Consider the following 16,326-nt stretch of genomic DNA (forward strand, 5'->3'; position numbering starts at 1 on the left):
AATAAACATGGGTGTGCATATATCTGTTCGTGTAAAGGCTCTTACTTCTCTAGGATATATTCCAAGGAGTGGGATTGCTGGATCATATGGTAATTCTATCTCAAGCTTTTTAAGGAAGTGCCAAATATATTTCCAAAGTGGTTGTACCATTTGACATTCCCACCAGCAGTGTAGAAGTGTTCCAATCTCTCCACAGCATCTCAACCTTTATTATTTTGTGTTTTTTGGATTAATGACAGCCTTGTTGGAGTGAGATGAAATCTCATTGTAGTTTTGATCTGCATTTCTCTAATGGCTAATGATCGTGAACATTTCCTCATGTGTCTGTTAGCTACCTGAATGTCTTCTTTACTGAAGTGTGTATTCATATTCTGCCCATTTTTTAATTGGGTTATTTGTCTTCATGCAGTTGAGTTTTTGCAGTACCATGTAGATTTTAGAGGTCAGGTGCTGATCAGAAATGTCATAGCTAAAAACTTTTTCCCAGTCTGTAGTCTTTTTAGTCTTTTGGTGAAGTCTTTCAATGACCATAGGTGTTTGCTTTTTAGGAGCTCCCAGTTATCTAGTTTTTCTTCTACATTCTTTATATGTTTTGTATACTGTTTATACCATGTATTAGGGCTCCTAATGTTGTCCCTATTTTTTCTTCCATGATCTCTATCGTTTTAGATTTGATATTTAGGTCGTTGATCCATTTTGAGTCAGTTTTTGTGCATGGGGTGAGGTATGGGTCTTGTTTCATTTTTTTGCACATGGATATCCAGTTATGCCAGCACCATTTGTTAAAAAGACTGTCTTTTCCCCATTTAACTATTTTGGGGCCTTTGTCAAATATCAACTGCTCATATGTGGATGGATTTATGTCTGGATTCTCAATTCTGTTCCATTGGCCCATGTATCTGTTGTTGGACCAGTACCAGGCTGTTTTGACTACTGTGGCAGTATAATAGGTTCTAAAATCAGGTAAAGTAAGGCCTCCCACTTTGTTCTTCTTTTTCAGTAAAGTTTTATTTATCTGGGGCCTCTTTTCCTTCCATATGAAGTTGGTGATTTGTCTCTCCATCTCATTAAAGAATGTCGTTGGGATTTGGATCGGAATTGCATTAAATGTATAGACCGCTTTTGGTAGAATAGACATTTTTATAATGTTAAGTCTTCCTATCCACGAGCAAGGTATGTCTCTTTTGGTTTCTTGCAGAAGTGTACTGTAGTTTTCTTTGTATAAGTCTTTTACAACTCTGGTAAGATTTATTCCTAAGTATTTTATCTTCTTGGGAGCTACTGTAAATGGCATTGATTTGGTGATTTCCTCTCTGATGTTCTTTTTGTTGGTGTAGAGGAATCCAACTGATTTTTGTATGTTTATCTTGTATCCCGATACTCTGCTGAAATCTTCTATTAGTTTCAGTAGTTTTCTGGAGGATTCCTTAGGGTTTTCTGTGTATAAGATCATGTCATCTGCAAAGAGAGATACTTTCACTTCTTCCTCGCCAATCTGGATGCCCTTTATTTCTTTAACTAGCCTAATTGCTCTGGCTAGGACTTCCAGCACAATGTCGAATAAGAGCGGTGATAAAGGGCATCCTTGTCTGGTTCCCGATCTCAATAGGAAGGTTTTCAGGCTCTCTCCATTTAGGGTGATGTTGGATGTTGGTTTTGTATAAATGCCTTTTATTATGTTGAGAAATTTTCCTTCTATTCCTATTTTGCTGGGAGTTTTTATCATGAATGAGTGTTGAACTTTGTCAAATGCCTTTTCTGCATCAATTGATAAAATCATGTGGTTCTTGTCTTTTGTTTTATTTATGTGGTGGATTACATTAATTGTTTCTCTAATGTTGAACCATCCCTCCATATCTGGTATGAATCCCACTTGGTCATGGTGAATTATTTTTTTGATATGTTGTTGAATTCTATTGGCTAGAATTTTGTTGAGGATTTTTGCATCTACAGTCATGAGGGATACAGGTCTATAATTTTCTTTTCTTGTGGTGTCTTCACCTGGTTTTGGTTACAGGGATACGCTGGCTTCATAGAATGAGTTTGGTAGTATTCTATCCTTTTCTATGCTCTGAAATACCTTTAGTTGGAGTGGTGTTAACTCTTCTCTGAAAGTTTGGTAGAATTCTGCAGTGAAGCCGTCGGGACCAGGGCTTTTTTTTGTTGGGAGTTTTTTGATTACCTTTTCAATCTCTTCTTTTGTTATGGGTCTATTTAGTTGTTCTACCTCTGTTTGTGTTAGTTTAGGTAGGTAGTGTGTTTCTAGGAATTCATCCATTTCTTCTAGGTTTTCAAACTTATTTGAGTATAGTTTTTCATAGCAATCCAATATCATTCTTTTAATTTCAGTTGGGTCTGTTGTAATATTGCCCATCTCATTTCTTATTTGGGTTATTTGCATCCTCTCCTGTTTTTCTTTTGTCAGTTTGGCCAGTGGTTTATCAATTTTCTTGATTTTTTTCAAAAAACCATCTTTCGATCTTGTTAATTCTTTCAATTGTTTTTCTATTTCATTCAGTTCAGCTCTAATTTTTTGTATTCTTCTGGTGCCTGTGGGTTTCTTTTGTTGCTCTCTTTCTATTTGTTCAAGTTGTAGGGATAATTCTTTGATTTTGGCCCTTTCTTCTTTTTGGATGTGTGCATTTATTGATATAAATTGGCCTCTGAGCACTGCTTTTGCTGTGTCCCAAAGGTTGTGATAGGAAGTGTTTTCATTCTCATTGGATTCTCTGAATTTCTTTATTCCATCCTTAATGTCTTCTATGATCCAGTCTTTTTTCAGCAGGGTATTGTTCAGTCTCCAAGTGTTTGATTTCTTTTCCATGCTTTTCCTGTTATTGATTTCCACTTTTATGGCCTTATGGTCAGAGAAGATGCTTTGTAATATTTCGATATCTTGGATTCAGCTAAGGCTTGCTTTGTGACCTAATATGTGGTCTATTCTAGAGAATGTTGCATGTGCACTAGGAAGTACACTTGATTGCTGCTGGGTAGAGTGTTCTGTATATGTCTACGAGGCCACGTTGGTTGATTGTGGCATTTAGATCTTCCGTATCTATATTGGGTTTCTTTCTGAATGTCCTGTCCTTCACTGAAAGTGGTGTGTTGAAGTCTCCTGCTATTACTCTGGAGCTGTCTATCTCGCTTTTCAGTTCTGTTAAAATTTGATTTATGTATCTTGCAGCCCTGTCATTGGGTGCAGAAATATTCAATATGGTTATATCTTCTTGGTGTATTCTCCCTTTAATCATTATATAGTGTCCTTCCTTATCCTTTCTGATGGATTTAACTTTAAAGTCTATTTTGTCAGAAATTACTATCGCCACTCCTGCTCTTTTTTGACTGTTGTTTGCTTGATATATTTTTTTCTATCCTATGAGTTTTAGTTTGTTTGTGTCTCTAAGTCTAAGGTGTGTCTCTTGTAGGCAGCATATAGACGGATCTTCTTTTTTAATCCATTCTGCCACTCTCTGTCTCTTTATTGGTGCATTTAGTCCATTTACATTTGAGGTAATTATGGATTTTTTTGATGAGTTCAGTGCTGTCATTTTGATGTGTTTTTTGTGTGTGTTGTTGACAGTTTCTTTTTCCCACTTGATTTTATGTGCTGAGTAGATTTTCTTTATATATTGCCCTTTCCTCATATTTGTTGTTGTCTATTTTGTTTCTGCTGAGTCTGTATTTTTCCCTTGTATTTTATTTTGATGAGTAGGATAGTTTGTCTCCTTTGTGGTTACCTTATTATTTACCACTATTTTTCTAAATTTAAAACTAACTTTTATTTCTTTGTATCACCGTACCTTCCTCTCCATATGGAAGGTGTATGATTACATTTCTTCGTCCCTCTTTATTATTTTAATGTTGCCTTCTTTTATATAATAACATTGCTGTTACCCTGTTTTTTTTTTTTTTTTTTTTTTTTTAATAATCTTGCTTTGTTTTTTTTTTGGATTTCCCTGTCTGGTTTGACGTCTGGCTGTTCTGCGCAGTGTTCTAGTCTTGGGATGATACACGATATTATTGATTTTCTAACCAAAGAACTCCTTTAGTATTTCTTGTGTTTTGGTTTGTTTTTTACGAATTCCCTCAACTTGTGTTTATCTGGAAATGTCTTAATTTCACCTTCATATTTAACAGAGAGTTTTGATGCATATATGATTCTTGAAAGACATTTTTTTTTTCCTTCAATTTTTTAAAATATGTCATCCCATTGCCTTCTTGCCTGCATGGTTTCTGCTCAGTAGTCCAATCTTATTCTTCTTGGCTCTCCTTTGTAGGTGACTTTTCATTTATCCCTTGCTGCTCTTATAATTCTGTCTTTGTCTTTGGTTTTGGCAAGTTTGATTATAATATATCTTGGTGACTTTCTTTTAAGATCTACCTTATGTGGAGTTTAATGAGCATCTTGGATAGATATCGTCTCACATTTCACAATATCACGGCAGTTTTCTGCCAACAAATCCTCAACAATTTTCTCTGTATTTTCTGTTATCCCTCCTTCTTCTGGTACTCCAATCACTCGTAGGTTATTTCTCTTGATAGAGTCCCACATGATTCTTAAGGTTTCTTCATTTTTTTTTAATTCTTTTATCTGATTTTTCTTCAAATATATTAGTGCTAACTGATTTATCTTCAATTCAGAAATTCTAGCTTTTACTTGCTCAGTTCTGCTCTTCTGAATTTCTATTGAGTTATCTAATTCTGTAATTTTATTGTTAATCTTCTGAATTTCTGATTGTTGTCTGCCTATGGATTTTTCCAGCTTATTAAACTTTTCATTATACTCCTGAATAATCTTTCTAATTTCTTCAATTGCTTTATTTGTGTTTTCCTTGGCTTGTTCTGCATATTGCCTCATTTCCTTCCTGATGTCTTGAAGAGTTCTGTATATTAAACTTTTGTATTCTTCATCTGGTAATTCCAGGAATGCACTTTCACCTAAAAGATCCCTGGATTCTTTGTTTTGAGAGCCTGTTGAGGTGATCATGGTCTGTTTCTTTACGTGACCTGATATTGACTGTTGTCTCCAAGCCATCTATAAGTTATTGTATTAGTTTATGCTTGCTTACTGTGTCATAGCTGCTTGCTTTGTTTTGTTTTGGTATACCCCTATGGGTTGCTTGAGTGAGCTAGCTCAATTATTTTCACCTTTGGAGCTCTGGTGTCCTGTCCCCAGCTGGCTAGAGCTGTTATCAGGTATATCAATCTAGGTGTCCTTTCGGTTTTCTTGCATGAACTCAGCTCAGGTTTCCAGGTAGGTGATTGTCAAGTGTGTGGTACAGTCTCTGTCCTACAGACTTAGAGGGGCAGGGGTGACTGGCATATGTACTGGCATCTGACTGTAGCAGAGGGTCACACTCTGAACAAGGCAGGGGCCTGAGAACCGACCCCCAACTGTCTCTTAGGAAAATGCATCTCTGTTCCCTAGATTGTGCTGGTGGGTGGGTTCTGCAGAGGGACCATGGACACCCAAAGTTTTTGGTTGTAAGGACTGGGAGGTACCAGTTACCTTTGGACCCCTGTTGTGGGTGGCTGGGTGACCTGAGTGGAGCTACCAGTCTTTAGGTCCCTATGTGGGTAAGTGAGGACCTTGTTTAATAGGCAAACAATGGCAAAGGTCAAACACCCACCTCTCCACCGCACATCTGAAATGGTGCGGCCCAACAAGGGCCTATTCTCCCGAAATAGGCCCACACAGGTCCACGCAGAAGGGAAAGGTGCTCAAGGTCCAGGGACGGTTTATGCCTGGACAGGAGCCACTTCTGTCCTGAGCTCCCCCAGTTAATAGAGCTAGCAAATTATCTTTTCCCCCAGATGGCTCTAGGTGCTCACCAGGATCTATCTCAGGCCCAGGGATCCAGCTGCTGAAGCCTGCTTGGGGGTGGGAGGGTGCAGTAAAATATACGCAAGTACTTACCTTTTGCCGAGAGCACCATTCCCTCAGGTTCCAGAGGTGTGTATAAGCTGTTTGGCTGGCTGATTCTCCCTGAGGAAACTGTGGTGAACGTTAGTACCAGCCCACCGCTGCCACTGCTCCGGGAATGGTGCCTTAGGGCTCCCCACGATTTGATCTGGTAACTCATCCCCGCTTCTGAAGAGTCTCTTCCTCCCCCTGCCCCTCAGTTCATTGTCTAATCTTGCCTTTGATGGTCAGGGCTCCCAGCTTGTCACAAATGTACTAGTTTTACTTATTTTTTTTTTGGGTCTTTGTTGTAAAGAAGGCTCACCGGAAGCATCTGTTTATTCCACCATCTTTGCTCCACCTCCCCAATGACATTTTTTAATGAGTTGGAGAAGTAAATCACCAACTTCATATGGATGTGGAAGAGGCCCTAGATAAATGAAGCATTACTGAAAAGAAGAACAAAGTGGGAGGTCTCACATTATCTGATTTTAGAGCCTGTTATACCATCATGGCAGTCAAAACAGCCCCATACACATAGACCAATGGAACAGAATTGAGAATCCAGATATAAATTCATCCACCTATGGGCAGTTGATATTTGACAAAGGCCCAAAGTCTGTTAACTGGGGAAAAAAACAGTCTCTCTAACAAATGGTGCTGGCATAACTGGATATCCAGCTGCAAAAAAATGAAAAAAAGACCCATACCTCACACTATGCACAAAAGCTAACTGAAAATGGATCAAAGACCTAAATATAAAATCTGAAAGGATAAAGACCATGGAAGAAAAATAGGGACAACACTAGGAGCTATAATACATAGCATGAACAGAATACAAAACAATCCTAACAATGCATAAACACCAGAAGAGAAACTAGACAACTAGACCAAACCAAAAACCAAACCCAGGGCTGTGGAGTTGATTCCAACTCAGAGCAACCCTACAGGACAGAGTAGAACTGCCCCATAGAGTTTCCAAGGTGCACCTGGCGGATTTGAACTGCTGACCCTTTGGTTAGCAGCTGTAGCACTTAACCACTACACCACCAGGGTTTCTATATAACTATAAGCTCCTAAAAATCAGCTACACTCATCAAAAGACTTCACCAAAAGAGTAAAAAGACAAACCAAAGGCTGGGAAAAAAATTTGGCAACAACATATCTGCTCAAGGTATAAACTCTAAAATCTACAAGGTACTGCAAAACTTCAACAACAAGAAGACAAATAACCCAATTAAAAAATGAGCAAAGAATATGAACAGTCACTTCACCAAAGAAGACATTCAGGTGACTATCAGATACATGAGGAAATCCTCAGAGTCATTATCCATTAAAAAGAGAAATGCAAATCAAAACTACAATGAGATACCATCTTACACCAACAAGGCTAGCATTAATCCAAAAACACAAAATAATAAATATTGGAGAGGTTGTGGAAAGACAGGAACAGTTATACACTGCTGGTGGGAATGTAAAATGGTATAACCACTTTGGAAATCAATTTGGCTTTTCCTTAAAAAGCTAGAAATAATACTACCACAGGATCCAGCAGTCCCACTCCTTGGTATACATCCTAGAGGAATAAGAGATATATGCACATCCATGTTCATTGCAGCACTGTTCACAACAAAAAGATAGAAACAACCTAAATGCCCATCAGTGGATAAGTGGATAAACAAATTATGGTATATTCACCCAGTGGAATACTTAAACCCAAACACAACAATAAAAACACAGATGAATCCTCAAAACATCTCATAACGTGGATGAATCTGGAAGGCATTATGCTGAGTGAAATTAGTCAGTGGCAAAATGACAAATATCACATGAGTCCACTATTATAAAAACTCAAGAAAAGGTTTAAACACAGAAGAAAACATTCTTTTGATGGTTATGAGGGGTGGGGGGGAGAGAGGTACCCGGTAACTAGATAGTAGACAAAAATTACCTTAGGTGAAGGGAAGGACAACATACCATAGAGGCGAAGCCAGCACAACTGGACTAAATCAAAAACTTGGAAGTTTCCTGAATACAACCAAACACTTCAAGGGACAAAATGCAGGGGCTGGGGTTTGGGGACCATGGTTTCAGGGGACATCTAGATCAACTGGCATAATAAAATCTATTAAGAAAACTTTCTGCATCCCACTTTGGTGAGTGGCATCTGGAGTCTTAAAAGCTAGCAAGGGGCCATCTAAGATGCACCAATAGATCCCAACCCACCTGGAACAAAGAAGAATGAAGAACACCAAAGACACAAGGAAATCTTAGCCCAAGAGATAGAAAGGGCCACATAAACCAAAGACTTCATCAGCCTGAGACCAGAAGAACTAGATGGTGTCTGGATACCACCAATGACCGCCCTGACAGGGGATAAAACAGAGAGTCCCTGATGGAGCAGGAGAAAATTAGGGTGCAGAACTCAAATTCTAGTAAAAAGACCAGACTTAATGTTCTGACTGAGACTGGAGGAACCCCAGAAGACATGGCTCCTGGGCTCTCTGTTAACCAAGAACTAAAATCATCCCCAAAAGACAAAGATTAGACTGGACTGTAAGACATAAAATGATACTAGTGATGAGTGTGCCTCTCCGTCCAAGTAGATACAGGAGATTAAATGGGCAGCTCCTGTCTGGAGGTGAGATGAGAAGTAGGAAAGGTACAGGAGCTGGTTGAATGGACATGGGAAATCCAGGGTGGAAAGAGGGAGCATGCTGTCACATTACAGAGAGAGCAACTAGGGTTATATAACAATGTGTGCATAAATTTTTGTATGAGAATCTAACTTGAGCTATAATCTTTCACTTAAAACACATATCCACACACAAAAATTATCACAGTAAAATGTACATAACAACAACAACAACAAAAAGATTACAGTCTAGGAAACCCTGTGGGGCAGTTTACTCCATCACATGGGGTTGCTATGAGTGGAAATCTACACAAAAGCACCTAACAAAAACAACAGCAAATTATACTGCAATAAAGTTGTTTGAAAATAAACCATTGTAGCATCGACTTTTGTGTAATATTTTAATTTTGCTTCTCAGAACTTTTGCCCAAATTTCCATATAATCTATATATACAAAATTTTAAAAGCAATAGGCAATGGGTTTGGTTTTGGGTTTTATATAACATGTACATGTTTATAATTTGTTTAATACATTTCTATGATATTTAGTTAATTTTTTTCTGATATTTCACGATATTGAAGCATAATCTTGTGCAGATTTCCATTTATATATTTCAGTAACTTGCATTACTTCTGCAGAATAGATCTCTAGAAGCGGATTTTCTACAATAATGAAGATGTACATGTTTTCAACTGTTTTTGTACCTAAGGCAGTAGGTTTAGAATGACTGTGTTCCTCAGTTCATGGCACCTTTTCATTATTGGTCCAGGCAATGCCCCTTATCCTCCCCCGCCTTTTTTTTTAGTCCCACTTTATCATTATTCCTTTATCCAGTTATTTCTGTCACTGCTGGGTAAGCATTCCATTTAATTTAAGATGATTGTGTTTGTTTTCCTTACAAAATGAACATTACTGTTCTCTGCACATGAATTTATACTTTATATAAATGGCACCCTGCCAGATACCTCAACTTCCAATTTTCAATTTAAGGCCTGCAGTGTTTCAAGTGGACAATCTTCTGATTAAAAAAAGGAAGTACTGCTGTAAAGGAGACGTAAGGCCCATAGAAGAGAAATTTCTCAGTAACAATTCTTTCTAGATAATTCTATTACTCCTTACATGGAAAACAAAAATACATTTAAAACCTTCAATATTAAAAACAATGAATCTCTATCTCCAGAAATTTCACATTCAAATATAAGAAAAGAGCATCACTTTTAAATACTGTATTTTACTCTCCTCCAGCAGCTATCTTCTAGATTAGCCACTTTTTTTTTTTCCTATCTTTTTCTCACCTACAAGAGTAAAGAAAAGAGTAAAGAATATTTTTATTAAATTCAGGTTGTTTTTTGGAGGTTGCATCGTCCACTTTAACTTATTCCTTAAATTAATGACTATGTAACTGTATTCTTTTACGTAAAGAGGGGTAAAAAAAACAGCAGATAGTGGCAAAACAAAAACATTGTTTACACCACACTCACAACTTAGCTATACACTGTGCTACCAGGGCTCAATAAAGATATAGTATGTTCTAATCTGACTGCTAGACCTCTGGTTCCTAGCCCTATCATGCTCCATATTTGCAATAATCAGTCTCTGAATGCAAATGAGCTACTTTGGGAGACAGACTTTAATCAGTGTCCCTCAGATGCCGTGGAGTTTAGCTCATTTCAAAAATATAGGCCCGGATTTCCTTTGGGGCTACTATGTCATGGATCTTGTTAAGTACAAATCCCTGGTGGCCCCTTCCCTAAGGAGATAGAAGACAATTTGTTGATCTGAGCATCGCCTGTGCTGCAGAGATAAGGTCTCAAAGTATTATAGAGCCCACCACCTCTGACTATCGAAGTCATGGAGTGATGCTCACTAAGAACTAGAAGCAGATTTTCCATTAGAGGTGGGTAGAAAATATTTATTTCATTAATATATTTAAAAAAATGTTTTGTTGAGTCCATTTTGACTCATAGTGACCCTATAGGAGAGAGTAGAACTGTCCCATAGGGTTTCCAAGGACTGCGTGGTGGATTTCAACTGGTGACCTTTCGGTTAGCAGCAGTAGCTCTTAACCGCTATGCCACCAGGGTTTCCCATTAATATATACTGGGCTTTAAAAATCCAAAACCTATATTTTCAAATGAGCCATTCAATCTAATTTTTGGAAAACACTGGGAGTTCCATATAATCAAGTAATATAATGCTTAACTAAAGTTTTTTTAACTAAAGTTTGTTTCCAGGTTTTATAGCTCTTTTGGGATCATACACTGTCAAATATGATACAGGAATGCTAGAATCTCAAAAATCAAGGGTTGATGGTCAGTGAAAAAGGCTTCAGATTGGTAAAGAACATACTAGGAATTTTTGGCTATATATATAGCAAAAATCAAAACTTGAGATAGATAGCCAAAAAAACACTATATCCTCACCGTTATGGGCTGAATTATGCCCCCCTACGATATGTGTTGTAAATCCTAAACTCTATGCCTGTGATTATAATCAAATTTGGGAATGAGTTGCCTTTGTTACAAAAAATGAGGCAGGATTAGTGTAGGGTATGCCTTGAGTCAACCACCTACAAAATCACGAATAGGATGTTAAGCAAGCTGAGATGGGGGAAGAGAGATTCCAAGCTACTGGGAGATCGCCAAGGGACCAGGAAACAGAAGATGAAGAGAAAAGTTCCTTCCCCCAGAGCTGATAGAGAAAGAAAGTCTTCCCCTAGAGCCAACACCCTGAATTTGGACTTCTAGCCTTCTAAACTGTAAGAAAATAATAGATTTCTGTTTGTTACAGCCATCCACTTATAGTATTTCTGTTATGGCAGCACTAAATAACTTAGGCAATCACCTAGATTGAAGTTTCTCAAATGTCTATAGCCTAACCACACCCATGTTCTCCAGACTTAAATATTAGCTTCCTTAAACTGTTGCTTAAATGTCTCCTAGGCTTCCAAAACATGTTTATCATTTTGATCAACCCCACCTTCAACCAGTTTTTCTAATATTCAAAATATACCATGGCCATTCATCCAATTACAAAAGCCAAAAACACAAGTCTTTCTTATTCCACCCCCATCTCTCATTCCTTCATAGTCTTTAGTATAATTCAGTGCATGAATTATGTTAAAAAGGGCGTCTTGTTTTTACGCCCATCTGTCTGTCAAATTTACCTCCTTCTGTCTTCAGCTCACCCACTTTGAACCAAGACAATACTTCTGTTCACCAACAATCTTATAGCAATGTCTTGCCCCATTTCTTTAATCTTACAATTCATTCTCTTCGTAACAGCCAAAAGAATATAGTAAAGCCTGTGAAAGTCAGAGCCTGTATAAGGCAGAAACCTCTCAGATAAGAAAAACTCAACAGTAAAGTGGGGTAGAATTCTTAATAGAGAACGACACTAAGCACCCTGTCAAAGGCAAAACTTCTGAGTCCCAAAAAACTAAGGCAATTCCCTTTAGTTCTGGCTTTGGCAGGTTTCACTGTATTTTTAAAACTTAAAGCTGATCACTTTACTCCTCTAAATTAAAACTTTACAAGGGCTTGTAATTCACATAGAGTAAAATCTTTTATTTATTTGTGAAATATCTGTTGTTATTGTTAGATGTCATTGGGGTAGCCCCATCTTGGAAGGAAATGGTACCTGATCAGTTGGCGTTTCAACCACTGTGATCCCTCTGGTTTTTACTGACTGTTTTTTAGAAGTAGATCACTAGGACTTTCTTCCTAGAAAATCTTAGTTTGGAAGGTCCCTTAAAATCTGATCAGCATCACAACACCACACAAGCCTCCATTGACAGAAGGGTGGTGGCTATGCATGAGATCGTTGGCTAGGGGTCAAATTGTGATCTCCCATATGGAAGGGAAGAATTCCACCACTCAACCACCAATGCCTCGCTGCATCATCTGATCCTACTTTAATTTTTCAGTTCTCTCATTATAATTCAGTCACTTCAAATATGTAACCATCTCCACAATGTGAAAAAAAAAAGAATTATTTTCTACCACAGAAAATTTTTAAGAATGCACCCCTATGTTTTTTTTTTCTAATTTCTTATATAGCTGGTTCCATCTAATTCTTGATTTCAGTTCAAAAGTCACCCTCTCAGAAACTCTTTGTATCACACATAAGTTGCCACAGATTCTCACAGTATATCTTCTTGTTTAATTAACTTATTGCACTATCATAGTCTTCCATTGTCCTGTTTATATATTTCCTTGCCAGCTTTATGTCTGTTGCTCAATATTGGAATGAAAGGTCTGTGAGGTGGGGAACAAGTAATTTATCTACATCTTGAATATTGCCTGTCACAGAGTAGAAACTCAACAAATATTTGATAAATACATGAAGGTGTTTCAAAGAAATCAAGTGAAAGAATGATGTCAGGTTTAAGAAACAGTTATCAGGTACTTAAAGTATGAGGATTTTTTTGTTTTGTTTTGTTTTTTGGTCTTATTTCTTTGATCCCTTTACATGGCTTTTTCTGTCTTTCTCACTTCAGAATTAATTTACATCTAATCCTGTAGGTTGAGTCCTGCCTCACTACTACAACTTCCATCCATCCTCCCTCATTAACATCATAGAGGCAGGATTTACAAGATACAGGAAAATCACACAGTACTGGGAATCATGGCTGAACCCAACTGATAACACATTTTTGAGGGGACACAACTCAATCCATGACAAAGGTAATGAAACTAAAAAATGAGAAAAAAAATTAACGCCTATGCACGACAGAATTAGCAAGATCAACATAAATCTAATAGAACTTATAAAAGGATAGACTGCAGAGAATGGGTCTGGGTAGTGGCTAGGATTGTCTATTCTTAACAAACAACAGGAAAACTTAGATTAAAAATCACAAAGAGCCATTAAATTACTTGGGACAAAAAATTTCTCAAACTTTTCTTCTATGCAGTTGGGAGACTTAAGCTATCGATCATGATTTCAAATGTTTGCAAGTGTCTTAGTCATCTAGTGCTGATACAACAGAAATACCACAAGTGGACGGCTTTAACAAAGAGAAATTTATTCTCTCACTATCTAGTCTAGTGCACTACAAGTCCAAATTCAGGGAATCAGCTCCTGGAGAAGGCTTCCTCTCCCTGTTGGCTCTGGAGGAAGGTCCTTGTTGTCAGTCTTTCCTTGGTCTGGGCATCTCAGTGCAAGAACCTCAGGTCCAAAGGAAGCGCTCTGCTCCCAGCGCTGCTTTCTTGGTGGTATGAGGTTCCCATTTGTCTCTGTTCAATCCTCTCTTTTATATTTCAAAAGAGGCTGGCTTAACACACTATCTAATCTTGTAGACCTCATCAGTATAACTGCTGCTAGTCCCTACTATTACATCATAGTGATAGGATTTAAAACACTTAGGGAAATCACACCAGATGATAAAATGGTAGAGAACCATACAAAGGAATCATGACCTAGCCAAACTGACATATTTTGGGGGGGCACAATTCAACCCATGACAGCAAGTAAGTAAAATATTCAAGTTTTAATAATATTGTGAGGAAGTACACTTCTTCAAAATGGTGCATGATGTCGGATCATTTATTTAATTTACCATACATATACTTTCTCTGTCCCAAATGATTGAGAAAAAGTATAGGCTAAGAATAAGATTATGGTTCATGGAAGAGTAAAGTTGAAAGAAAACATACATTTTTTATCATAACTTGAGGCTTGGGTTCAATAACTGATTTAGAATAATACAGAATTCAAGAAAATCTCACCCAAGGAATTATCTTTGCCATCTAGAAAATAATTCCTTAAAGTTTTAACCCCTTTTCTGTTTATTCTCCAAACAGATGAATTTCAAACTCTTATATGGCTCCTGAAAATTTCACTGGGGTGATGGAGTTCATTCTCATGGGAGTCTCAGACCGTCCAGAGCTCCAGGTCCCCCTTTTCTTTGTCTTCCTGGTGATCTATGGGATGACCGTGGTAGGGAACCTGGGCATCATCACCCTCACCAGTGTGGACTCTCGACTTCAAACCCCCATGTATTTTTTCCTCCGACATTTGGCTATCATTAATTTCGGCAATTCTACCATCATTGCCCCTAAAATGCTGATTAATTTCTTAGTAAAGAAGAAAAATACCTTTTATTATGAATGTGCCACCCAAATGGGTGGGTTCTTGTTTTTCATTGTAGCTGAGGTTTTCATGCTAGCTGTGATGGCCTATGACCGCTATGTGGCCATTTGTAACCCACTGCTCTATATGGTGGTAGTATCTCGACAGGTCTGCCTTTTGCTGGTATCCTTTGCATACAGCTATGGCTTTTCCACAGCTATTGTGATTGCTTCTTCTGTATTCTCTATGTCTTATTGTTCTTCCAATATCATCAACCATTTCTACTGCGACACTGTTCCACTGTTAGCATTGTCCTGCTCTGATACTTACTTTCCAGATACAGTAGCTTTTATTTCTGCAGCTATGAATTTGATTTTCTCTGTAATTATAGTTACAGTATCCTATTTCAACATTATCTTGTCAATTCTCAGGATACATTCATCAGAAGGAAGGAAAAAAGCCTTCTCCACCTGTGCCTCACATGTGATGGCGGTCACAATGTTCTATGGAACACTGCTATTCATGTATTTGCAACCTAAAACTCACCATTCATTAGATTCTGATAAAATGGCTTCGGTGTTCTATACGCTGGTGATCCCTATGCTGAATCCTATGATCCACAGCTTGAGGAATAAGGATGTGATAGCTGCCTTCAAGAGATTCCTGTCAAAGCCATGCTATTCCTTTAAACCAATGTAATTTTAGTCTATTTTAGTAAATGATAAGATGGTTAATGTAGGCTGTAGGTTATTAGTGTAATGGGAGTTTTCATATAAGTTGAATCATATAGCAGGTAGTAGTTTGTGTCTGGTTTCTTTCACTCATAATTTTCTGTGTGTGTGTGTATGTGCATTTCATTAATGCTGTAGCATGTATCAGAATTTTGCTCCTTTTTAATTGTAATGGGTATACGACAGGTCATCTATTTACTTACTATTTGGTCAGCAGTTGGATCACTTCCAATTTTTAGCAATTACAAATATTGCTGCTGTGAACCTTTGAGTAGCACTCTCATGTGATTATATAATTTTTCATTTCTCTTGGATAGATACCCAGAAGCTGAATTGCTGGGATAATTGGTAAGTCTATACTAATCCTCTTATGAATATGCCTTAAAATTTTCCAAAAATTTTCCCCAGCTTATATGAGAGTTCCAGTGTCTTCACATACTTGCCATTCAGGCGTTGCCATTTGTTTTGATAAGAGCCATTTGAGTGTGTGTATACTAATACCTGTTCTGGTTTGAATTTGTATTTTCTCAGTGGCTAATGATTTTGTTCATCATTTTAGGTGTTTTGTTAGTTATTTGCATATCTTATTTGGTAAAATATCTACTCAAATATTTTACTCTTTTTTAAATTGGGCTACTTGCCTTCTTGTTACCAAGTTATAAATCTTTATATATTCTGAATACCATGCCTTTATCAGATACGTGATTTGCAAATTCTTTCTCCCACTCTGTGACTTCCCATTTTCTAAGTGGTATCTTTTGAAAACCAAAGTATTACTGATGATGTTCATTTTTTTTTAATATGAGGCATTTCTGATATTATATCAATAGAACCTTTGCCTAAACTAAGTCATAAAAATTTTCTCTTATGAGTGCTGACATGTCCTGGGGTTGGCAACCAATTTTACAAAACAATATGTATATTAATTGTTTAATGAGAAGCTAATTTACTCTGCAAACATTCATATAAAGCACAATTAAATTTT

General features: G+C 37.4%; 1 protein-coding gene across 1 annotated transcript; it reads left to right on the forward strand.

Annotated features, from left to right (window-relative positions):
• The first annotated feature begins 14,361 nt into the window (after positions 1–14,361).
• LOC135227234 (olfactory receptor 8J3-like) lies at positions 14,362–15,309 on the forward strand. The gene has a single exon (XM_003422881.3). It carries the CDS (start codon positions 14,362–14,364, stop codon positions 15,307–15,309), a length of 948 nt encoding a protein of 315 aa, XP_003422929.1.
• Positions 15,310–16,326: the final 1,017 nt, after the last annotated feature.

Source organism: Loxodonta africana, chromosome 7, assembly GCF_030014295.1.
Source record: "Loxodonta africana isolate mLoxAfr1 chromosome 7, mLoxAfr1.hap2, whole genome shotgun sequence".
Lineage (NCBI taxonomy): Eukaryota > Metazoa > Chordata > Mammalia > Proboscidea > Elephantidae > Loxodonta > Loxodonta africana.

Coding starts and splice junctions, on each gene's coding strand:
- LOC135227234 (XM_003422881.3), top strand. CDS start 14,362: ATGGCTCCTGAAAATTTCACTGGGGTGATGGAGTTCATTCTCATGGGA.